Source organism: Drosophila ficusphila, unplaced genomic scaffold (assembly GCF_018152265.1).
Source record: "Drosophila ficusphila isolate 14025-0441.05 unplaced genomic scaffold, ASM1815226v1 contig_791, whole genome shotgun sequence".
Taxonomy (NCBI): domain Eukaryota; kingdom Metazoa; phylum Arthropoda; class Insecta; order Diptera; family Drosophilidae; genus Drosophila; species Drosophila ficusphila.
In genome coordinates, this window is record NW_025064737.1 from 16,625,654 (window position 1) to 16,652,002 (window position 26,349).

Here is a 26,349-nt window from a genome sequence, read left to right on the forward strand (position 1 = left end):
GGAATTAGTAAAGTTTCATAGTTCCATATAAATTGGTAATTGAAAAAATTAAACAAAATGCATCAATAAGTATGGTTTGCCGGGGAGTCTTTTGTTTGATTACGAGCAGGAACCAAATGATACTGTTCTGTTTTGTATTTCCAATTTGTTAAATTTTTTGATATATAATTTCTTGATTTTCTTATAAGTTTAGCGAATTCGGTTCAGATGGCAAACGTTCAAATACCTTAACTATTTAAATTTGGCCAACAGTATCGATAACTTATATGTTTTTTTGTTTGGGGAATGTCAAGCGTTTTTTTTAATTATATGACTTTATTTTAGCTATAAAGTTTACTGAACTTCCACAACACGTGTTTCTTTTATATTTAACACAGTTTCTTAATTTGGATTTCCGATTAATAAAATAAGCAATGCTTTTAAGACAAGTATAAGCACCAATAAGAACGCCCCTAATGCCGACTGCACACCTCTAGTTCTGGATATCGGAGCAGCTGCGATAATTATTTTTGGGGAGATTTTGCTATTTTCTCATGTAATGTAACAAAAATTACAAGCAGCTACGAAATAGACGTCAACAAATAAATGACCCCGGAAACCGACCACTGGAACGGATAAAGAACTAACCGAACATGGAGTGCAATCTGGGCAGCGAGATTGGACAGAAGATGCGCGTAAGTGACTGTGGAAAATCAATGAACTCGTAATGCCATTTGAATAAAATACACCAAAAATAAATACTTTTATTACCCCTTAAATAGAGCGCCGTTAAGGCTAAGTTGCTAGAACTGGGAACCGGAGGGTCTGCCGGTTTTATAGACGACGAGCTGCCGGACTACGTGATGGTCATGGTGGCAAACAAGCGCACCAAACAGCAGATGAACGCCGAGCTAAATCTCTTTCTGGGCGACCAAACGGACCTCTTCGTTACCTGGCTGCACGAGGTGCTGCAAAAGCTCCAGGAGGTCACACTGCCTACATCTAGTGGTAAAGGGATATCTTTTGCTCGTAAACAATCCTACTAATAAACGTATTTTTTAAGCTTCCAGCAAGAGGCGGAAGTCGCGTGGCCAAGGAGAAGCTGTCAAGCCCAAGGAGAAGGACAAAAAGGGCTCCAAAAAGGACAAAAGGCAGCAGCGAAAGTCCGGCGATGAGTTGTCGGAGCCACAGTCCAGTTCCGCGGATGCCATGCCTGTCATCACCTCTATCACCGCTGTTTTCGCAGAAGAACTGCTCGAGAAGGCCAAGAAAACGATGGACATCGATCTAAATGCCAAAAACGAGATACTGCACAAAAAGAAGAATCGTAAGTCTATCGAAGATGAGGAGGCGTCGGTCGCCAAAGACTTGAACTTGCCGGGCGAGATAAGTTCAACCACCAGCGGGACCAATCGCCAAAAGGACCTTGCTGAGCTGGCCGAGATTCAGAAGAAAATTCACGCAGCCAAGAAGCATTTACGCCAGATTGGCGAAATCGGCGACGACAGCGATGAAGACGACGAGGACCTTTTGAACTTAAGTGCCCAGGAAGAGTCGGTGGATCAGGAACCCGAGGAGGAGCCGCCGCAAGCCGAAGCGCCACCACGCAAGGCCAAGAGTCCCATTATTTTTAACAGACGGGAGAGGACACCCGAAAAGCGCCCGGAAGATGAACCGCAGGTTGATTCTCGCCGTGAGGCTGTGGCTGCGGAAGAGGAGGAGCAGCATCATCACGAGCCTGAGCATGCGGCTGAAAAGCCTAAGGAAGACCGTTCTGAACGGCGATCTGTGCACGATCGTCTCGGTTTAAAGGCACAACAGCCGCCAGAGCGATCGCAGCGCAACCAAAAGGAGCTCTATGTGCCAGCACATCGGCGCCGGAATGAGCCTGAAGGCGGCAAGGAGCGTAGTCAGCGGGAACGCTCTCGGGAGCGACGCTCCAGCCGGGATACCTCGCGGGATACTAACCGTAATCACCGCCAACGTCGCTCCCCCAGTCCAGAGGCCCCCAGTTCAAAGCAACGCATTGGTTCCCGGGTAATTGTGGCAGTAAACAAGCCACCAGAGCCGTCAGACGATGAGGATTTGGCCGATAAGCCGGTGAACTCGGTGATCAAAATAAAGCCCCGGCCTCAGGTTTCTCCCAGGCGGCAGGCATGCAAGAACCTCCTTTTGCGAGCTGTGGCCGATGCCCAGCGCTCCACCATCCTGGCCAAGACTTCCTCGAAGAAGGAAACCGAGGAGGTGGCGAAGATTAGCAGCAGTTCGCTGGGCAAGCGCAAATCGCAGGATAAGAGCGAGGGAGTACGAGATCGCGATCGTGAGAGGGAGCGAGGCAAACGGAGTGCACCTGGCAACGAACTCTTCCGGCGAACCACTCGGGAATTGGTGGTGAATGTGACGCAGCGGGACGGCAAGCGTTCGCGTCGATCCAACGAAAGTCGGGCCGAGATAAAAGTCGTGGAGGAGGAATATACGCCTAGTTTGATGACTGAAGAGCTCGAACCGTATGTGCCGCAACTGCTGACCAATGTGGATGAATTGGACTTGCACATTAGTTCGCACGACGAGCCAAGTCCCAGTTCTGGAGCGCCCAAGACTCAGTTTGTGGTCACCTTGAACGGCGATAAAGCTCTGGGTGGAAACAACGGCAAGGGAGTTTCGTATCGCAAGCGACCGAGCAACTCGCGCCGGCGCTCCTCCTCACCAGTGTCCACGCCACAAGTGTCCTCCTCCAGTGCCGAGCCCACGTCGACGACGGCGGACAAGCGACGCCGATCGAATCGGGACAGGAGCTTCTCGCCCTCGCCCACACAGAACAGCAGATCGCCTTCCCTGCAGACGTCACGCAGTCTCAACCGCAATGAGGTTCTCCGGCAGCCGCAGGAGATCAAGAAGATCATTATTAAACCCGACACGGATGAGGATGACGAAATGCACGGTTTACAGAAGAAGCGCTCCCCAAGTAAGCGTCAACCAGTAGCGGCAGCAGCCACAAACTCGGCCAACGGCCTCAAAGACAATAAGGCTAAAGCTCCGATCGAAGATCGCTCCACCACTCCGCCTCTTCCGGCGAAGTCAAAGCCGCGGGCGGAAAGGAGGGCTTCCAGCAAGGATAAAACCACAAGATCCACTTCTGAAGGGGAGTCGGCGCCGGCTCCTTCCGGTGCCGGCGCTCCATCTTCTACAGCTACCAAAGCCAAGCACACGCCCATTCGCTTCACACTTAAAAACGAGGATGAGTCGAGTTCGAATAAGAAACGTCACTCCGGCAGCCCCGAACGCGATGCAGTGGCTCCGGAGAAACGCAGAGTTCCCATACGCAGTGCGGAGGACCGGAAGTACGACAACCTGCCGGCATGTAAGTTCAGTCTTGGGATTTGTTCCAACTTAAATATACAATAATACCTTTTGTTTTAGTGAGCGCCGTTAGCGTGGATTCTACTGTACTGAAGGTGAACAAGCCCAAGGAACGCTGCAAGTACCATCCGAACTGCACAAAACAGTTCTGCGAATACTACCACCCCACGGCGCCCTGCAAGTCGTTCCCGAACTGCAAGTTCGCAGACAAGTGCATGTACTCGCATCCCAAGTGCAAGTTCGACATGGCATGCATGAGCGTCGACTGCAATTACGCTCACAGTGGTCAAAGGGATCTTAGCCATGTGCAGCTTGCGGCGCCACCACTATGTAAGTTTTAATATTGACAAAGATCTTTTGTGTATCTTATAACTGGTATATTAATAAATTATTTTCTACTCGACAGCTTCTCACGTCATACCAGTTCAAAACTACAAGTCGATTTCGGCACCTGTGACCTCCACAACAGCCACTACGATGTGCAAGTACTATCCCAACTGCTCAAAGCTGGGCTGCACCTTCTATCACCCGAAGCCCTGCCGATTTGGCAAGAACTGCGTGAACAAGCTGGAGTGCATCTTCTACCATCCGGAGATGCAGAGCAAATTCAAATGGGTGGCTTCATTGGGTTGAAAGAACAGCCGAATACAAAATCACAATTCGCGTTAAAACGATATTTAGCTAATGTACTCTGGACTCCCGGCCATCGGCAACTATTCGATACCCCTCTTTTTCAATTGGATATTAAGGCGAGATTGGAGTTGTTTTTTTTATCTTTCTATATACACGGTGTTGTATAACTATTTAAACTTGATTATTATTTGCATTCATCCTATTGCTTATATTTAATAAATTTTATATTAGTCATTAGCGGCTCTCTCACTGAAATGATAAACAAAACTAAAGTTTGTTGCTCATGCGGATTTGTTTGCATTCAAACCATTAAGTACACGTCATGCTTAAGTTGACGAATAAATTTAGCAATAGTTGCTACAAATTGGAAAAAAGAAAGCATTTATTTCATTTATGTTTACTGTGGAAATAAATAGACTATCAGTTGGAAAAAAGTCGAAATATTTAATATTTATTATATAGTACAGTCTCTTAAGTTTACGCTTAGAAATTCTAGAGCAAAATATGTCTTTCATTTGATTTACTTAATATATAGTTTCTCATGTTCATTCTGGTTGTCATTGCTTTTCGTTACAATCATTTTTTTGTTATAAGGCCACATTTACTGATATATATACTCGCGTATATATAGGCATATAGGATTTTCAGTTTTCTTTTTTGATTACGGTTTTAGCTCAGCTAATTTTGTTTGAGAAACGGCAAACAAATCTATTTACAAAAATACTCGTACAATACATTTGAAGGGCTTCCGTGCGGAATGTAAATGGGGGAATCGGTGTCAGAGCTCAACTTTGTTCGCAGCTTTAGGATTACATATACGAGAAATCGAATACTGAATCTAAACTATCGGAACGTAACTACATAACGACTATAGGGCGATACGTCTGTCATCTAAATAACTAGAATAAATAGACAACGGCATTATTAACTAACTAAAGCGTAGGCAGAGGGAATCGAGGGATCGAGGGCGAGTCGAGGTGGAAGCCTGGCTGCTGCTGCTGCTGCTACTCTTGCTGCTATTGCTTTGAGCACCTTAAGATATGGACCGTAACTAGGGGCGAACTTAGTACAAAACATTGCGTTTCTCCTACATCTAGGTGTATATGGGCGGATTTAAAAATATCTCTTGTTTGCTTTGCTAATTCGTCGCTCATGCTCAAAACTTCAAAACTAAATGAGTCGCTCTTCCGGCGGTGGCTTCAGCACGTTGTCCATTTCCAGCCTCGGGTTGCAGTACTCCTGGGCACTGGGGCTGTAGGTGCCCCTGGTGGCCCGCTTGTTCCTGGCCATCACCAGGAAGGTGCCCAGCAGGGCTCCCGCGATGAGCAGCAGCACCACCACAACGGGTATAACAATAATCGCGATATCCGTCGTCGAGGGTCCATCCTCCTTAGCCGTGATCTTAAAAAATGCATACAAAAATAATTTGATTTTAGAAAATTTTAAATGGTTTTAAAACTCATAAAGACAAGTTGCCTTAAACATTAGGAAAAATAGTCGCCCAAACACAAAGTTTATAGTTGAAAAAAGTTTGCCTAAAAAGGGTTCAATTTTTTTAAACTAGTTTCTCAGCTATTACATATTTCATTGATTATAAATTGTTTTTATAAAAAAGCTATCAGCCATTACTCTCACAATTATACGTTCAAATACTACAAAATATATAGATTTTACAATATCTAATAAAGTTTTTACCCTGACAAAAGCTGTAATTTTTTTAAGCCTTTTCCAAGTGTTTTTATGTAATTTAATTGTCAACTCACCGGTGCCGTGCAGTTCTTTCCCGCGAATCCTTCGGGACACTCGCAATAGTAGTCCGGCTTGGCGCCGCAAGACTCCACACAGCGACCACCGTTGGCACAGATCTCCGTGCCGTTGCAGGGATCCGTGAAGTTGCAGTAGGCTCCGCAATAGGGCTTCTGGCAGATGCACTGGAAGGAGCCGCGCTTGTTGAAGCATCGACCCAATCCGCCGCAGTATTCGCCTTCTATGCTGCACTCGTCGATGTCGTTCTCACAGCGAAGGCCCTCGAATCCGGTGCCCTGGCAGTCACACTCGTACCTGCCTACCAGATCCCGGCACTTGCCTTCATTTTGGCAGGGATTCGACTCGCACTCATTGATGTCCTGCTCGCACAGGCGACCCGTGTAACCCAAACTGCACTTGCACATGGGAGTCTGAAGGGAGGAATATGTAGAGCTTAGTAAATAATTCATGGGGTATTCCTTTTAAAAATACTTACCAGTCCAGTGGTCAAGCAGAGTCCTCCATTGTCACACGGCGTCAGTTCACAGAAGGGAATATCGCACAAAGGACCCTCGAAACCCGGCACGCAGGTGCAGGTGAAATTATTGCCAGTTGAGGCATCTTTAAGAAAAGATTTGGTTAGTTAATAAAGATCATTTTGGATTTGAATATATTTATGATACTCACTAAATCCATTCTGGCAGGTGGATCCATTGCGGCAGGGTTCGTTTTCGCAGGTCATCTGCTTGAGCTGATCACACTGCGGACCCGTGTAGTCCTCCGGACAATCGCACAGATACGCCGCAATCAGATCCGTGCAGTTGCCTCCATTGTGGCACGGCTGATCCGCACACTCGTCGATGTTCTGCTCGCAGTGCTGACCCTCGAATCCCGGCAGGCATTGGCAGTAGAAGGCGGCCACCTGGTTGATGCAGGTACCATTGTTCAGGCACTCCGTATTCAGGCACTCATCGATGTCCGTGCCGCAGTCGTCGCCCTCGAATCCTGCCTGGCAGGTGCAGGCGTACTCATCCGACGGCGCCTGGCAGAAGCCATCATTCTTGCAGTCCGACTGGAAGCACAGGATGCATCCCTCCTCCGGACGCGTTGTGTTCAAACGGAACTGGGCCAGCAAATGCACGGAAACGTTTTCGGTGGGCGGATACAGCTCCGCATTGGTGAAGTACGGCAGCAGGAGATCACCTACTCGCGCCTCGCCCACACAGCCCTTGAACTGGGATCCCTGCTGGGCGGACAGAGTGGATCCGCGTGCTAGCCGAGATTCCGGCATACCACCCAGATACACCTGCGTACTGGTGGCGATCAGGGACTGGAACACCGCTTGGTCAATGTCCGTGGAGAAGGCCGGCGCCGGATCCACCATCGATTCCCAGCCCTTCCAGCCGCCCTCCAGTTTGCCATTGTGTGCTCTCAGATAAATCCGACTCCACTCTCCATCCGTGTTTTCCTTCTCGAAGCGAGCGGATTCCCCAAAGTGCAGTGCACTTAGCTTCCAGGTGATCGTGACTCTGCCACCGTTCACGCCAATCTCAAAGAATCCGTCCACATTGTCGATGTACAGGAGAGTTCCACCGGCACGAGTGCGGAAAGCTATATCGATGACCGGTTTTAGGACCTGCTTGGGAGCAGGTTCACCCACAGTGTCCTCGGATGCGGGCTCCTGGATGTAGAAGAAGGCCAGCGGCGAGCGCTCCTGACCCGTGAACGTGGTGTTGGTCATGCACTCGTATCCCGCGTCCAGATTTTGGCATATGCTCTTGCCGGGGCACGTGACATGCTGGCAGAACTCGATCTCCTGGCAATCCTTGCCCTTGTAGCCATTGGGGCAATTGCAAATGTAATCGTTCCATGTGTTCCGGCACTCTGCATTGTGCAGGCAGGGATTCTTGCGGCACAGATCATCTGACACCTCACCGGGCAGCACGGAGGCACGATCGATGGTCACGACGCCCAGGGGTTTGGCATTCACCTGGACGTCCGTCACATTCAGCGAATACATCTCCACAATCAGATTGAGCGAGCCGTTGCTCACTTTCACGTCCTGAATGATGCCCTTGAAGTAGTCTCTGCTGTCGTCCGCCTCCTTGGGCACCGTCGTGTCCTCGATGGGCACTACTCCCGCCCCGGGTACTGGCACCGGACCCGGTTCCGTGGTGGCTCCCAGAAGGGACTCCCGCGTGGGTGCAGGTCCGCCCAAGTAGAGCACCTGTGCGTCCAGCAGACCCGTCGTCGACAGCGTCTTGCGGAAGTACTCGGTGCCATTGAGCTTGACCTGCACGAGCGTCTGGTTGCGCACCACCTCGATCAGGTGGTTGTACCCGTTGTCCAGCTTTTGGCCACCGACGGTGTACGCCTCCGGGGTGCCGCTGAACTGCATTTTCACCAGCAGCTCGCCACCATGCAGCTTGGCTGCCACATACGAGTCGCCAACATCTGAGGGGGAATAACCATGAGATTTATATAAATCTTGAATCGAAAAAAGGTTATAATTTATACTCACTTTTAGTGGGAGCCTTTCGAGGATCGGTGCCCAAATAGAAAACTTGACCAGTGGGCTCACGAGTTCGGATGAACATGGAAATGTCCAGAATAGATCGAATGGCCCGCCTGGCCACATCCGTTGTCTCCACAATGACAGCCGAGTGGGTGGTGTTCTCATGGCCGAAAGTGGCAGCAGTCATATCTAAAATAATATACTCTCTTAAGAACAGAAACCACTAAGATAAAGCTTATAGGACTCACTATGCTGACAGGTGTGTCCAAAGAAGGGTCTGGGACAATGGCAAGCAAAAGTATGCCACAGATCCGTACACTCGCCATTCGAGTGACAAGGATTCGGTTTACATTGCTCGGTGCGTGGACATCCACTTTGGACATTCTCCAACTTCGTATACGAAACATTTGCACTCTGCTCGTCGGGGAAGATCCATTTCCCGTTGACCATGATGTCCTGCATGCAACCAACAAAAGCGGAAGGCTGATGGGTGAGATGGCGCAGATAGGACTTCAGATTGGGAATGGTGCCGCCGAGGTAAGTTCGCGGGAACGAGGGCTGACTGTTGTTGGCTGTTTCGTATGATCCCACCGGGAAGATGGCCTGCTCATCGTTGGCCGAAAGCACTAAATGCGATGTGTTTATGGCCACGAATACTTTGTGCCAGTTGCTGTCGTTCAGTTTGGAACCAATGAATACGCCTTCCCATTTGTTCAGTAGCGATGAGTGCAGATTCAGGCGTCCGTTTATCAGCTCTAGGATATAGCTAACCGGTTCATTCTTCTCGCCAGTGGTTCCAAAGGCCAGTACTCCATTCGGCAGAGTAGTTCGGAATTGCAGATTGATGTCGTAGCCCTCCTCGCGTTCCGTGGTAACCGAAATCAAGCTGGTGGCCACCATGGATAAGGTGGTAGTCTTCTCGCATTTGTCGCCTTGGAAACCATTTTCACAGGTGCAATTGTAGAGATGGGTTACCTCGTTGATCAAGTACGGCAGGCAGGTGCCGCCATTTAAACACGGCTGCAGAAGAGAATTAAGATTAGAAAAATTTGTGTTATTTATGGGGGTTTACTTTATGGGGTCTGACTGAAATTATAATATCTTCTGCAAGGGTATAACTAAATCATTGACTTACATTTTCGTCACAACCCTTGAGGAGCACGGAACAGTTTTTCCCTCCATAGTTCGCATCGCAGTCGCAATCGTAGTCATCGATCTGGTCATAGCAAGTGCCTCTCTGACAAGGATTATAGCGATCGCATTCATCTATGTTGATCTCGCAGTGGGTGCCCTCGAAACCAGGTTCGCATTCGCAGGTGTACGTGCCAATCTGCCAAGGAAAAACAATTAGGGATTAGATTACTTCGAAGGAGATTAATTGGAAAATTAATTACTTACTCCATCGTTACAACTTCCGTGTTTACTACATGGATTGCTATCACATTCGTTGATGTTGATCTCACAGTTTTTGCCAATGATTCCAGGAACGCAAACGCAGACGTATCTAAAGATAAGAAGGTATTATTTCAGTATCCCAGATATATTAAGCTCATAAGATGACTTACCCGCTGGCGTTCTCGAAGCTAAATGGTTGGCTAAACACTTCGGGCAGATCAGTAACCCTGCTCATTTGATACAAAGTCAGGTTTGAAAGTTCGAGACAGTTGCTGTTGTACTGGCAAGGATTACTCTCGCACTCGTTGATGTCCTGTTCGCAGTTCTTTCCCTTGTAACCCGTATGACACTCGCACAAGTAATCCTTCACCTGATCCACACACTTGGCGCCATTCGTGCAGGGATTCGAGATGCATTCATCGATGTTCAGTTCACAGTTCTCGCCCTCGTATCCAGTGTCACTGCAATCGCAGCGGAATCCACCCAACTGGTCGATGCACTGACCTCCATTCAAGCAGGGATCTCCCACGCAGTCATCGATGTCGATGTCGCAGATGCGACCCGTCATTCCTGGGATGCAGTTGCAGGTGAAGTTGTTGATCCTGTCGATGCAGGTGGATCCGTTCGAGCAGGGATTGCTGAAGCACTCGTCGATGTCCACTTCGCAGTTGTCGCCCTGATAACCCGGCTGGCAAACGCATTCGTAGGCATTGATCTGTAGGGAAGTCAAGTAGGTGGTTTAAATGGTTTCTTTAAAGGGAAGTAAATTAAAATTGATCACGCATAATAAGCAAAACTAGCTGATACTTCCAAGGAAGGGAAATATTATTCATTTAGCATACTCCTAATAACAATCATGGATATTGGATCAGTAATCAGGGAAGAACAGGAACTGATACCCAAACGACAACTGTCACTCACTTGTTTCAATATCCGATGCTTTCCGAATTTAAAGAAAAACAACTAATTACACTTTAGTAACTAATTAAACTTCACTCATTGAATTAGACTCAGATACAAATCCGACTGCCTTCTACCTACCTTGTTGTGGCACGTGGCTCCATTGAGGCAGGGAAAGCTGAGGCACTCGTCCACATCGGAATCGCAGTGCATTCCCGTGAATCCCGGAGTGCAGTAGCACTTGTACGATCCCTTCTCGTTCTTGCAGATTCCATTGCCGCAGATCTTCGGGTGAACGGTGCACTCATCCACGTCGTTGCCACAAGTCCTGCCGGTCCATCCGCGGGTGCACTTGCACTCGTAGTCCCCGTTGGGAAGGTCAACGCACTCGCCGCCATTCTGACACGGTTGAGTGGCGCACTGGTTGCACACCTTGTTCTCCGGACAGATGCACTGATTCTGGACACAGACCATCGGCTCCTGGCAGTTGAGTGGCGTGCAGTTCTCGGCCTTCTCGCAACGATCTCCGGAAAAGCCCAGGGCACAATAGCAGTGGGTTCCGTTCATGGAGCAAGTGCCTCCATTCAAGCACTTTCCATTGGTGGCATTACAATTGATGGGGGTCAAAGCCAAAGCAGCTGCTCCATCGCCCGTGCTCGTTTGACAGTTGTAACCTGCGGAAACATAACTCAAGATTAGTATTTCATATCAAACTTAGCTTTAAACAATTTAAGTATATTTTATTACTTTAAGGATTTGCTTCAGTGTTTACCAAATATCAATTGTTTAACTAGGTCTACTTTACTACGTATTTACAGTTAGTTTATCGGGGGTTGCACTAAAAGATTTTATACTAAATTAAAGTTTAAACTAGAGCCTAGATGGAATCCGTTATCGCAATTAAATATATAACAAGTTTCGGTTCTTTAAATTATCGTTGTCGTTAGGTTGTTTGCATTTATTAAATATTATCATATCTTTTTTAAAAAAATATCTACTTATGCAAATATTTAAGTCAAGATTATGTGTGTAATAAAAAAAGATAAACTGTTCAAAAAATAAAGATAACTAAATTTGTGGCAAAGTTCTCTTACTTTCTACTTTAATGCAGATAGTAGATATGGATTAAAGTTTTGTACTGTTTAAAGTTAAGTTTGGTTAAAATAAACCATAAACTTATTGTCTCAAAAAAACTTGTTTATAATTATTAAATAATTAGGATCCCAGCAGGACTCTAGACGAAATCAATAGAACTTAAATCCGACAACCACCTGGGCCAATTAACCGCATGCAAAGTGAAGCCAATTCAAGTGGATCATCAGTGGCATGCACTCTTTTAGGACAACCCCGGATAACCCGATATGTATGCCAAACCTGTGTATCCACTAGCACAACTACAGGTATAATTGCCACTAAAGCCCAGACAGGTGCCACCGTTTAGGCAGTTTTCTTGGGGACATGCATTCAGGGAGGCCGAGCGTTGGGTCGCCGATTGTTGCACAGGTTTTTTGCTACTTGCCACCGCCGCCGTTCTGCTTGTTGTTGTTGTTGTTGTTATTGTAGGTAACTTTGTTGTTGTTAGGGTATTTTGACTAGCTGGGTTAGGGATTGCTGTGGTTCTGGTCGTTATCGTTGTCGTTGGAGTTGTTGTTGTTGTTGTGGCTGTTGTTGGCTCTTGTTCTGGTGTCGGTGTGGTTGTTGTCGGCAGGCAGTGACCAATGGGGCCTACGTTTATTACCCATCAAAAACGCCATTGTGGTTTTGTACAATACAAGATTGGGGCATTAGGTTATAGCATATAGATAGTGTGGTATATATATACAGTTAGTTTTGGTGGTTGTGGGGGTTTGTCAATGAAGCAGATGTCTACATTTAATGGGGTATTGGGGTTTAAGGAAATATTTAATAATTAAAGCTTCCTTTAAACCCCAAAACCCCTGTGAAAATAGCTTATGGAAACCCTTTTAGCCAGCTACTTGTCCACACACCCTACTGACATACTCAGTTTTAGCTCACAACGCTTGCGTTTGAGCCACTCGGGCGATATGTAGCGCTTTTTCTTTTCACTGGCACACAGCGTCGAGTCGAAAATGTCCAGCTCGAGCGAAGTCAGCGGCTCCAAATCGGAAGCTTTGATCACCATTTTTGGATAGGTATTAAATAGAGAAAACCAAGACCGTTAAGCGAATGACATGCAATGCCCAATGATCCCCGTAACCAAAGAAAATAAAACCAATATAGGACTCACCCGAGGATCCTGGCTTACACACGCACTTGCCGGCCACGCACTCCGAATCGATGGGACATTGCTGGGCACAACTGGGTGCAATTTGGCACAGTTCACCGGTGAATTCCGGCGGACAGAGGCACTGGAACCCGATGGGTTTGTCCAGGCAGGTGCCGCCATTCAAGCACTGCTGCGTTTGGCAGGTCATCGGACGATCACAGATCTCGCCACCCCAGCCATCCAGACACTGGCAGGTGTACCATCCGTAGGTATCGAAGCACCTGCCGCCATTCAGGCAGGGATTCTTGTCGCACTCATCCACGTTCGTCTGGCAGAAGGCTCCCGTGTATCCGGTTCCACTGCAATCGCAGCTAAATCCATTGATCCGATCGATGCAGCTCCCGTTGTTCTGGCACGGCTGCGAGGCACACTCGTCGGTGTCCACCTCGCACCTGGCACCCGCATATCCCTTGGGACACTCGCAGGCGATCGCTCCACTGCCGCCGAGCACGACACACGCTCCATTGTTCAGGCAGGGATTCGTTTGGCAGAGCGGGTGGATGTTCACCTCCGTTTCGCAGTGGTCGCCACTGTGGTTGGCATCGCAGAAGCACTGGTAATCCCCGCGGGAGTTCTCCGAGCAGGAGCCTCCGTTCTCGCAGGGATTCTTCGCACACGGCGAACCATTGTCCTGCTGACAGTTCTTTCCCGAATATCGCGCAGTGCATCTGCACACGTATCCCTCAGGTCCGGAGGAGCAGGTGCCATGGCCCATGCAAGGATCAGTGAGACAGAAGTTGTCCGGCAGGCGGGTGAACAGATCGTGATCGCTGCAGGGACCGGGAGTCAGTGGACAAACCCCGAAGACCACATTCTGCACCGTGGAGTTGTTCACGAACTGCAGACCAGGTCCATCGAGGAGGCAGCCGGAGAAGGAGTTGCCCAGGATCAAGATGGCATCCTTGTAGCCAATGTCCTGGTTCGTCAGGAACTGACTGTTGTACGTGGAATTAGCTAAAAAAAATAAAGGTAGCTCAATTAGCTAATGATGTTGTTAACCTCTTGAAAGCTTTTAAATTATTTTTAAAGTACAATAATGACCTTTAATTACTTTTGTGAGTTGCTTACTTCAGAACCATTAAATTTTAATTCATTTTTAATTTGTTCTTTTGGAACTTTCTTTTCAGTTAACGTTTTTCATAGACCGAAGATTTTTATGCTTGTTTAACATTTGTGTTTGGCCTTTCAACTGAGTTAATTATCTTTTGATAACCATTTAATTGTTTTAAATGGCCTGAAAATTCAACTTTTCATTTTCCGGTTCTAATTCTCAAATTATTAGCTCTTCACACGTATTCTCTCTTAATCGTTCAATTGATTTTCCGAATGAGTTCATCGTTACCCGTTCCCCTGTTCCATTTAACCGACACAATTGCATTACTTAACCCTCGTGATGTGATTCACTCCTATGTGCTTTAGCCACATTTCACGTTTGGCCACGATTGAGTGGACTATGGAACTCATTCCGCTAGTAATCCAATGTGGGGCAGTTCGGGGGGATGGCTACTTACCAAATATGCTTGCCGCACGATCCACATGCAAATAGAGATTGCCGTACTCGTACTTGAATTGCAGTGTATGCCAGCGATTGTCCAGCAGTTGGAAGGGCAACTTGACATCCAGACGATTGTTCGGTCCATGGACCGCCGGTCCCGCCAACGATATTTGCAGAAAGTCGTTGAGCACTGAGATTACGATGGAGTTCTTGTTGTACTGCTGGGCGAGGATCTCGCCGCCGCGGCACGACCGGAAACTAATCGCCGAGTGGTCCCAAATGGGCATCGGCGTGGTCAGGCGGAGGTAAGTGGAGCCATTAAAGTACGCCTCCTTCGTCGGCACCGCCACAGAGGCGACATCTGCAAGAGAAGATCAAGATGGCCAGGGTTAGTTGGATTAAGGTTTGCACTAGGAAAAAAATAATGTAAGATATTACAAGAAAATCAAACCATTCTTGGGTAAAATAAAATAATACTGAATATAAAAACCTTCCTAAAAAAACCTACTTTAGAAAAAGATTTGATTTTCAACAGTATTCTCTTTGGGAAAAGTTTTAAATAAATTTCAAACTTTAAAGTAACTCAGTGTAGTTTTTTCAACGAATGCAATAAAGACGACTGATGGGTGAAATGAATGAAATAAAAGCATGACAAGGCCAGGTCGTTTGGGTTCGGGCCAAGTCGGGCTCCCATTTAACTAATCGCATTTCATTCGCATTTGGCCAACGCATTTGTAACCGTAGACTTCCTCATTTCGCGTATTTGGCACACGGCAAATGGCCAATTGGTTTACTTTGGCTTACATTTTCCCAGTGCTGTTTAGTTCAGCATTTTCGCCGCCTCTCTGTCCATTGCTCTCTGGGCGGCTAAGAAAGTGTTTTGTCTTTCGAGTAGCATTGACCAAATTAGACGATTTGCCATGGCCTGGCACATGCCACTTAAATGGTAATCAGTTAAAGGCCCCCCCTCTTTTCAACTTTCATTTGCGCTGATCACCAAAGCGCAGAATCAATTCCCGCAACAGTGGCTCAAAAAAAAAAAAAAAAACAGCAAAAGTAGAGAAAAACAGCTGCCGCAGACCAGAAGACTCCATAACTGTCTTCGAGTGGTTTTCTTCAACATTTTCAAAACAAAAACGAAATAAAAGTGAGGCGAAATTAACAAGCTTTCTTGGTCTGAGTGCACAAGGCGTTAAGTCAGGCAAAAAGCCAACTCTTAATGTACCATATGTACAAAAACAATAAACAGACTGGCATGTTCATAAGCTGGTTTTCATCAATAGTCTACCGATCGAAGAAAAAACCACAAGCAAAAATCTTAAAACGGAAAGAAAGTGGAGCAGGGAAAAAGTTACCAACGAAAGGAAATCGGAACAAAAAACAGGAAAAAAGTTCGTGTTTTAAAAAAATCTAATTAATAGAAAATTTGTGTACTAATAAGTTAATTATAAAAAACCAGGAAGTTGCTTTTGGCAGATTCAAAAACAAAATAAACGAAAGCCATTTTATACAAAATTACAATATATATAATCATTAAGTCAGCTAAAAACATATTGAAGTTTTTTTTTTAAAGTTCAAATAAAAGAGTTCAATTGTTTACTGGTACAATTTTATATAATTTGTAATCCCCTTTTATCATGCCCATTATATGACAGTTAACCATTTTGTATCTTTAATAAACTTAAAAACCCAATGTTATTTCTTCAATGGCACTGTCCAAGTTAAGGTCTACTACCAAAAACAAATTGTGTGTTATTGCTTTTTGGCGTCAATAAAGCTGGCACATGTGTAGGGGAGATGTGGGGGTTGTGGGCATAGTTTTGTTTTTGGCTTATAATTACCGAACTAGTGCATATTATTTGGACATATGGGTATCTGTGTAAAGCTAGAGATTTAAGCTAACCAATTGTGAAGAAACATACTTGATTTTGTCATGCGAAAAAATTTCATATGGACTTTTGTAAAATCGTAATTTTTAGCTAAAATTTTTTTTTGGGGGGGTTGTGGGCACCCTGGGAAAAAATGCTGCAAATGGAATAATATGGAAAAAAAAACCGCAACCAATATCAACAAAATGACAATTTATTTATTTCACGAATATTCTGAAAGCCGAAATACAAAGAATAAAGCGTGGAATTCTTTGTGATAATCTATATCTTACGAATATTCTGGAAGCCGAAAAATGAAGAATAAAGTGTGAAAATCTTAGTTATAATCCCTCTCAGCGGGAGAGGATCCTTTTCCAAGAGCCTAAGATTTCTACAAGAATGTTCTAGAGGGTTCCAAACAAATTTTGAAAACAATTTTAAAAGAAATTGTAGGTAATAAAAAAATTTGCCAAAAAAAAACGGGTGCCCACAACCCACCCAATTTTGGTGCCCACAACCAACTTTCGCAGACATTTTAAGAAGTAATTAAAAAATGTGTTTGCATAAATTTTTTGGTTCAAATCGATATTGTTCCATTTAGTATAATGCTTTGACTAAATAAAAATGCATTACACTGACCTTTTTAATCGATTCACTTTAATTGATACACTATTGAAAATCTTTGAATAAAGTTTCACCACCTTTTCCAAGCACAAGAAAAACCAATTCGTTAATTTCAAAAAGCAAACGCGTTCGTTTACTTTGATATTTGGCATAAATCATACATAGGGTAATTGCTTGCGAATGACATTACCAAAAAAATTCAATCTTCATTTTCTGAAGATATACGTAGGGGTGCCCACAACCGACCCATGCCCACAACCCCCACTTCTCCCCTACTTATTTTTGCACTTCCCCATCGGGAGAAGAGATCGTTTTAACACCTTCTGGCTCCGGTGAACCCGTCTGTGGTCCGGCGTGCCCTTTGGGCTGCCCTGACCCATGGCTGCCACGGGCTTAGAAAGCGCCTTGGGGGACCTCGACAGAACCCGAACGTTGTTAACATAAAACAACTGGCCGAACAACGTACTCGCATGTACATTAGTTTATGAGGCCATCGATTTTGCCGCCTCTTTTGCGCGGTCTTCACAAACATTTTATTTCGTATTTAAAGGCGATTTGCTATTTGCATTGACAGTTCGGTTTTGTTGTCGTTTCTGTGATTATGTGTGCCAGGTGAGAAAGGGGAGTGGCCGGGGCAGCCAAGGTGTAGTCAGTGAGCAAGTAAATAAGTCGCCAGCAAAGTGGCTCATAATTATATTATACTCACGTACGAAACTATGCAGAAAAGTATTCAAAAGTTAAACGGCTAAAATGCTATAAAAATCGTACACACGTACACCGAAAAAACGGAATTTGAAAATGTTTTGAGGAAAATATTAATTATAAGAAAAAATAGATTACAACTATATTTTTCTTATAAAAAAATAATATCTAAATTTGCTTTCTGACAAATAGATTTTTACATATTTTAAATACATTTTTCGTTACATTTTTTCTGAAACATAGACACCCTATAAACCCACCTATAGAACCTGATTTATAGATTTAACTCGTGGTTTGGCAATCGCCGTAAACAAACGGAACGGAAATTTCATAATCATAACCACCGGCAAGAATTCTAATTCTCTTTCGCATATTTTTCCGTTCCTTCGCGGATCTGTTTATTATTTTATTTCAGTCATGAATGACTCGACTTTGGCTTCGAACTGGAACTGCAAACTCTGGTTTAATTCTGCTCAAGAGAGCCCGCGAATTCTTTTTAGCGGTGCCATAAAAGAAACAGTTTAATAGTGTCTTTCGTCTTTTGACAAAAGCGAGCGTTAGCGTTCTACTGAAAATGCTTTTTAAGCTTTTAATGATGTCTCGCTTCGAGTTTTTTTTGGGGACAAAGAATGTTTTGTGCCGGTTCTTAAGAAGGGGCGTGGCCAATAGCCGGGACCAAAGAAATTTAAATGACCTCTACAGCATTGTTGTGACAGCTTGGAGATTCTAAACTTTTTTCGGACATTTAATTGCCACGGAAATATCCATTGTCCTCTTTTTGGAAAAAGTTGTTCTGACATAACTAATTTGAATAGTTTTGAAAGGTAACGGTTATTGCAAAATCACATTGTAATATTAACCCTGAAGAGTTCGTAAACATTTTTAGTTACTGTTTAGTTTGACTGACTGTTTTTCCCCTATAATTAAATGATTTATTTTTATGAACGATGAGTTTACCAAAATAGCAAGTTAATTATTTTGTTGGTTAGTTTGCTAAAAAAAAACAATAGTAAGCCCCTATGGTTTAGAAAATCTTCCAATTTAAAAGAGAAAACACTCGAGATCTTCACTCCGAGATAATTACTCATTTTAAGTTCCCCATTTCGAGTTTCCCATGGCATAGTATTTACCAGTCGAAGGAAAAAAGTGATTTATGCAAAACGTGTTGTGCGAAACACACACAAAACTTTTGCAGAAGGAAACGGTAACTGCAGCTACTGCTTATTCCTGTCCCGCCCACTATCACACGTTAAGTTGGCCAAAGTGAGAGGCTCTCTTCGGCAGACCCAGTTAACAAAACATTCAGCCAACTCAACTCAACTCATTGCCACACTCGCCCGCAGTGCAAGGCACAACATAAGTAGATGTATGCAAATTAGCTCAGCTCGCTTTGCTTTGGTTTTCCCTCTGGCTTGCCAGTGCATTTTACATTTCGTATTTTGCACGGAATTCTGTTGGTATGACTAATCAGCGGCAGCATATGCAAAACAACACCAAGTACAATACCAACGTGGAGTGTCTACACACAGCTGCGGCCAGAAGAATAGCAGTGTTAATGAGAAGATTAAACAGAATGTCTGTATGCTGTATAAGAGTGTTACTATGTTTTTTTTTTGCACATCCCGGATTTACAATCTCCTTTAAAAAGATAGATCCAATAATATTAATCTCTAATTTGTCTCAAAAATTATATGTATTAGATTTTTTTACAGACCTTGAACTGTTTTTGTTTTTGTTTTAAATACAGCTGTGTAAACTTTACACACTTACATCGTTAACAATGTCGCCTTAGTCATTTTAAGTTAGCAATTTTAAACTAATTATTTTTGTAATGCGAGGCTCGTTTTCAACAGTATTGCACTGTTTGCTGCTGCAACTTAAGTTTTTTACCCCACCAACTTCCCCTTTTTGATGAGATCCAACCCCTATCCCAAATCGTGTGTCCGATGTTTGGCCACAACAAAACAGGTTGCACGTTGCTAACTGGGCGAACATAAACGGTTGCCGGGGATTGTTTACTGCATGTTTTCGGCTTTTCTCTCCCACACTAAATCAAAATTTAAATCTTTATTTTACTTCACACCTTATAAAAAATAATGTACCTATGTCTTTTAAATGACATTGATATTCACAAAGTAAAGGTATTAAAAAATAAATAAAAGTAGTAGAATACAATTTTAAAAAATATTTTTCAGTGGAGCTATTCTTCCTCTTGTTTATGCGGGGAACTCTCTGCATTTGGTCATACTTCAATTGTTTTTTACTCAGTTTAAAGTGTATATGTGTGTGTTGCCTCACTTGCCAACCCACACAAAACACAGGTTTCTACATATATTGTTGTTGCCTTTAATTTTTGCTCTAAATACTTTTTACTTTTTTCGTGGCTTTTGTGTAACAAACCGCCTACGAAAAATTTCATTTTGCAGTCGATTGCTTTGTTGTTTTGTTTTCGCTTATCGGATGTTCAGAAGTTGCATAAATTACTATTGACCGATTTTACTTTTTTCCGTTTCTGTATTTAATTTGTTGTCTGCCACAATAACAATATTTAGTTTTGTCTAATTAAATTCGAAATTTTTTAATTGCACTTTAATTGTTGCGTTTTCGTTTTCAGTTTTCGGTTTCTGTTCGTTTTTCTCTAAAAATGGAAAAGTGAAAACGTGTCGCGATTAAAGTTTAATTATAGCTTGTTGATAATACGATTATCGAAAGGGCTTAATTGAACTTGATGTTCAATGAGCATGGGTAGAGAGCTACAGATAAATGATATATGTGTAAATGATCATAAGGCTGAATTCAGACAATGATTTCGGGGTAATTAAGAAAACGAAATTTGATATTGCTGTTCGTGTTATAAACTCATTATACTAATGGCAAAAAAAGTTCCAACTAATTTAAAGCGGGAAACCATATTTTATTGGAAAACACTAAAAATGGATTCGCAATGAATATTTGTAAGCTTTCTATGTTAATTTCTAATATGTTTAATAAAGCCAATTATATATAGAATTAAAGGAATAAATAAAAAACTTTAGTTAACAAGGTTTTGAGTCAATCTTTTGTTATGTGGTAAGTTACTGTTAAATATGATTTCATTGTTGCGTTCTTTAAAGGCAATGGCTGTCTTCCCAAGATTAGTTTGTTCCCATGTCCATCGTTCAACCTTAAACCTTACACACTTTTAGTTCTTTCATGTCTGACTGCACTTTAGTCCCGAAGAAACTTCGCTCTGAGCGATCATTTGTTTGCAACACCTTGTTGGCGAGAAGAAAGAACCAAACGAAACTGAGCTACAAATACGTTCCCACACTAATTTCCGCTTTGAATTCCAAGAAAGGTGGTGAGGAAATATTTTTAAATATTTAAATAAAACCGCTTCTATACAATGTGGTAACCATCCGTTCAAGCGGTCAGAAGCTAATTAGTTTTTATAAATAAACGCTTCCCATGAAACCTGCAGATTATCAAGCTCGACGAAAAAATACTCCCGCACCCACTAAGAAGTTCGAGTGCGTCAATATCCAAAGCTCAGGTTCCTCTCATGAAATTGTGCACAAAAAAAAAAATAGAAGCTTATAAAACTAAATTGGCACGAACTCTGCATAAATAATGGCAATGACATTAAATCATATCAAGTTTTGGTATCAGCATGAGTGTGAAAAGTTAAAAGACAATATAAAAGTTACAATGGGATATACTTGAAATAAATTCTTGGCCCAAATTAATTTATTCATGCTTGTCTTTTCTCTTTTCAGGCCAGAATTTCTTAAAAAAAATAGATTTATGCATATAAGGTTTGTTGACATGCTTTTTAATTTTCTATATTCATGAGCTTATAGTTTGAGTATCCCAAATATTTTTCTCCGTGTGACTTTGCCTTCACGTACAAACAGTTAACGTTTATTCATTAATACCTTGGTTCTGGGAAAAGCAAAATTACTCTTAGGCGAGAAGACTCCCAAAAATAAGTGGTAAGAATGGAGCACACTCAAAAATAGAGTTACTCGATTTCTCCCCCGCTCTTTGGCGCCGTTTATTTTATTTTTTTTAAGCCGCTTCTGCGCAGGCGCGCCTGGGAACCAGTTTTGTGGCAGTCGGTGTGTTGTTGTTCGCCGCTTTGTGTGTGTGTTGCCAACAAGGCGGCCCTTGTACACATTCTGTGGGCCTGGAAAAAAGGGGCGGCCAGACCCGTTCACAAACTGGCACAAAGCAATGAACTGTTGAATAAAACAAAAAAACCGAAAACACGCCTGAGAATCTTTTCCGGTGCGTCCCCAAAGAGCAGCACCACCAGAACCACCAGAACCTCTAGAACAGATAGAGCCCACAAAACCACCAGAACCTACAGTTTGAGCAAACACAGACTTTTGGGGGAAGAAACGCAGCCTGTGGGCGTTGCACTATGGAAAGGTTTTCAAAATAAATTAAGGGCTATGAGTAATTACGAAAATATTTACGAAATCATATCAGGAAGTGACTTAACATTTTCAGGAAGGCTTTAACTGAAGACATGCAAAGAACATGTATTACCCTAAACAGTGGATGGTTATAATTATTTCTTTGATTTCAACAATATTCATTTTAAAATTTTTAGAAAATTAATTTCCAGATGGTTCTCTATATTTGTTTCGACCAAAATCATGCAATTAATATGGTCACAAACAAAACTAAAGGCCACGCGTTCTGATTCCAGTAATTGCCTTCAGAACTCAACTGTTCCGTAATTTCCCACCTCAATTACCAAACAATTTGTGTCCGATTTCAGTGCGTTACATCCCATCGTATCGGTGTTGGTGTGACTCAATGCTAACAATGGATTTTGTTGTTGCTGTCAGTACGCTGCGTATGCAAATAGCGACAGATAAAACGGCACTACGTGATCGCCGCGATAAAGACAATCCAGCAGACAGCATTGAACTACGCCCACAAATTTTAAACATTTGTTTGCATCGAAATTTTTTGAAATTATATCAAGTAAAAGCGAAAGCGGCTGTCTTTTTAGTTTGATACATTGTTTCTCCCTGATTTTCTCATATTTGCGGTTTTCAAGCAGTGGTAAGGTAAATTCCCAAGGTGGCTGGCTAATCGATGCAGTCGTTGAAAACTGGCAACGTTGCAACTAGAAAAAAGAAAGAACAACATAGACAAAAGAACCGACTTCAATGCACCTCAAGGGGCCATCAATCTATCTAAAGTTTTATTATTTTCTACTAGTGAACTACTGTTGTTTAAGAGGCTTTTATTCCAGTGACTATCACATTGGGTTGCATCTCAAATTTTATTCGGGATTTCAACCAGATCCTGAGATTTAGCCGTTTCTTTACTTTTATTGGCATTACAAAATCCTGCTTTCAACGAGTACTGGGTGGTAAAAGCACCCTAAACTTTACGGGCAGGGGGAAATCAGTTCTTTTTTAGTTATACTCTGGCTATTTTTATAGACCTGGCTAACGACTTGCAGTAATGGCCAGCGTCAGGCAATGGTCGCGGCCGATTGAGTAGGCCCACGGAACATGGCCCACGGCCCATGTCACGGCCGATTGCACTTTAACACTTGACCAGGCCAAAACACCGGACATGGGAGAACGCGGGTGTGCCCCCCGCACACAATTTCCATTCTCGATTTCCATTTATGTGCGAGTGTATTTCCATAAACCCGCGGGGTCACGTGTTGTTATCGTTAACGCAATGCAGGTAGTTTTGGTTTGGTTCATTTTTCTTTTTTCCAACCACTTTTCCTGCGAGCATAGTGTACCTGCGCCGCGACTTTTCCCCAGAATGATGGATTATATCTGTTTAGGGCGGAAATTCAAAGGAAATCCAGACAAAAACCACTCTTGAAGTGAAGATGACGCTGATGATCGTTGCTGTCGGTGTCTGGATTTTATGATGGAAGCTGCTATAAACCAGTTCCCGTGATGCATTTCAGGGATTTCCCAATGCAGAGATGGAAAATCGTTCTCTATCTCCTTCCCACATTTGTGGGTTTTCCTTCTACCATACATCATTAAAAAATAATAGTCCTCAAAGTCACTCGATGTGATGAAAAAGATACCTAAAGTTTATTTGATTCACAGAATATCCTTATATTTCCATAAATCATCTAACAATGGAATACTTTTAATTTTGTTAGGCTTTTCAATTCAAAACAGAATTGATGGTTAACAGAAAATGGTAACAAAATTTGTTTTTCTTTCATATTTGGAACACAGGATACTCCCAACTTTTAAATGGGAATTCTGTATATGTTTGGAAACTGCCGCTGTAAAAACCAGTTTCAGAGATGCATAGCAGGGATTTCCCTTCCCTGAGCTGGAAAACCTTTCTCTATGCCAACATGTTATTATTCATAAACACAAATAAAAAACTGTAAACTTCGACAATTTCTAGTAAAGAACTAAGTTGGATTGGAAGTAAAAGCAACAAGTTCTGAAAGATGCTGATGAAAACTGGTTTTCCTAATGCAATGCAGGGCTTTTTCAACTTGGACATGGAAAACTCTTCCTCTATCTCTGTTCCCTTTTTCTGTGTGTTTTCTTTATCAACCTATCAGCAGAATTGCGGTATTGCTGACGTTGAGCTGGCCGCGCTTTTGCAACTGTTGTGCTTCACTTTCCGGCCAAAGATAAGATTGTCAGTAACAACAGGCGGACGGTTGGCCGGTTGGAGGGTTGTTTCTCGGATTGTAAATAAATAAACCAAATTTTTGAGGTCATTTTTGCACAATCCAATGAAAAAAGGGGGCAGACAATGCTAAGGCAGAGCAACATAGTTGAGCCTCGGACAATATGTAACAAATAATTACAGATAATGAGTCAGCAAGAGTTGTGCGTCAATTATTAAGATTATTATGCAAGTGATCAATTCCTCAAGTTGTGATATCGTTGAAAATACTTCGAAAATGCAGACAAATAAGCTATCATTACCGAAAAACACAAATTTGTTTCCTGGTGTTATTTTAATTAAAAAAAAATTATAATACTCCAAGTCACATGTTTGTTGGTCGAATATTTCTGGTATTTTATTTGTTAAATTGCTGATATCAATATGTTTTTGTAATTTGAAAAAAAATATTTTATTGCTATATAAACAAATTCGTTTTTCTAAATTTTATTCTATTAATTTCTTGTGCAGCAGCTAAATAAAAGATTCATTCCACTAAAAATAAATCAATACGTAACCATAGCTAATCCATTTCACATTAAGTTTTTAGGCATTCCTTTTGTTAGTAAGATAAGAACGAAACACACAACCACCCGAAAAAGCAATGAGTGGATAATTAACACAATCAAGCTTTAGGTATGCCAGCTTCATGAGTCACTTCTTGAAGGAAAACCCGTTCAACGAGTTTTTTGGATGCCCAAAATCTATTCAAAACTCCTTTTACCCAACATGACTTTTCTTTCGGCCCCATCCCCATACACAAATTTCCATTACATGTACCCATGTGACCTGTTGCTGTTGTTTCGAATTTCGAGCTTTTAAAACATCAGCGAGTGCTCAGCTTAAAAAAATGCATTAGACTCAGCAAATACCTTATCCACAGTTCGAATCCTATAACTCGAACCGATCTACTTTATATTTTTCTTCTCAAAAATTATTCGATAAACAAGTCTTGAAAAGGTTTAAAACAAAGATTTAATATTCAGTAAATAATTGTATTATAACAATTTTAAGCTATTCAAAATTCAATTCAATGGGTCCTCACTGTATTTTAAGAACCATATTAACACGACGTTGCTCTCTGGATGTCCCTGACTATTGTTCTCCACGCCCGCTCCCCTTCCCCATGCGGAGCAGAGTGTCCTCGACTCTCTCTATCTCTCTCATCCTTTTGGTTCTCTCACCTGTTGCTAAGTAAATAAGTATGAAGAGCGGTATCCATTGAGGCGACGAAAAAACTGAAATGGCGCGCTTGAGCAAATGCGACGTAATTTGAGCTGCGCTTTTCGTGCGGTCTCGACTTCTCGCTGTTGTTGTTGTTTCTGCTGACGCCGCTGTAGCTGCTGTGGTTGTTGTTCTTGTTGTTGCTGCTGGCCGCTGTTTTTGTTGCTGTGTCGGTGACGCATTCGCTATTATAGCCATGATCGTTGATTTGTTGGCTCAAGCCGTGTTTTCGTATTGGAAAGGGTTTCGTTTGGCTTGCTTTTGGCTATATTTTTTCTATTCAGATGATACTCATTGAGCTTGTTGTTGTTAATTGCATTCTCCCTTCTCTCTCTCTCTTCTTTTCTTTCTGCTCCACACACTCACACACAAACGCAAGCGGCACTTGGCTTAGAACAGGTTTTTTTTTAAGTTTTATTTCTTTTTGCTAGTTGTATTATTTGCACACTTTCGCACGCGACACTTTCTAGCCTGAATTTGAATATTGAGCACAGAGATTCCTCTTTGAGCCAACTAATTTGCTATTTCTTCCCAGGCCTCAATTCTAAATCACACACACACGCGCGAACCGAAAAGTTGGCTTAAAAGAGAGGTGTGTTGTTGTTGTTGCTGCCCTTTTGAACTGCAAGCAGCACACATACTCGCACGCGCACACACATTGGCCAAAATGGGGAGCGAAAAAAACACGTCCGACACCAGCAAGAGTTTTCGAAATTATGAATCGTGGTAAGAAAATTGTTAGCGGCCCGTTGCTCGCCACTAAAAGGCTGAGAGAGTTGAGAACAGATGAGCGGAGCAACAGCAATCAGCTTAACTCTGTGCAACTGAGCAGTGCAGGTATATAATTGTGGGAGTAGAAAGAGCCAAGGCGAGAGAGCGGTAAGCTCCAAAACTGTTCCCACGTTCTCGCAACATCTCTCTCTCTCTGAATCGCATAGTGGTACTATTTCCATGTGTT

The 26,349-nt window shown here is 43.0% G+C and overlaps 2 protein-coding genes across 3 annotated transcripts; one reads left to right on the top strand and one right to left on the bottom strand.

Annotated features, from left to right (window-relative positions):
• Positions 1-442: 442 nt before the first annotated feature.
• Positions 443-4,350, top strand: LOC108091973 (zinc finger CCCH domain-containing protein 14). The gene is made up of 5 exons (XM_017191383.2): positions 443-674; positions 762-987; positions 1,043-3,340; positions 3,400-3,669; positions 3,746-4,350. The coding sequence occupies exons 1-5, from the start codon at positions 633-635 to the stop codon at positions 3,970-3,972; spliced, it is 3,063 nt and encodes a 1,020-aa protein (XP_017046872.1). The 5' UTR covers positions 443-632; the 3' UTR covers positions 3,973-4,350.
• Positions 4,351-4,396: 46 nt separating this feature from the next.
• Positions 4,397-26,109, bottom strand: LOC108091970 (protein crumbs). Of its 2 annotated transcripts, XM_017191376.2 has the most exons (14): positions 25,352-26,109; positions 14,327-14,671; positions 12,777-13,769; positions 11,903-12,253; positions 10,670-11,202; positions 9,799-10,343; positions 9,632-9,737; positions 9,369-9,563; positions 8,482-9,253; positions 8,240-8,422; positions 6,406-8,172; positions 6,215-6,339; positions 5,736-6,149; positions 4,397-5,373 (listed from the first exon to the last, which is right to left on the bottom strand). In XM_017191376.2, the coding sequence occupies exons 1-14, from the start codon at positions 25,587-25,589 to the stop codon at positions 5,143-5,145; spliced, it is 6,798 nt and encodes a 2,265-aa protein (XP_017046865.1). In that variant the 5' UTR covers positions 25,590-26,109; the 3' UTR covers positions 4,397-5,142. The 2 variants fall into 2 exon arrangements, with proteins under 2 accessions (XP_017046865.1, XP_017046866.1); XM_017191377.2 differs by lacking the exon at positions 11,903-12,253.
• Between the last annotated feature and the right edge of the window lie 240 nt (positions 26,110-26,349).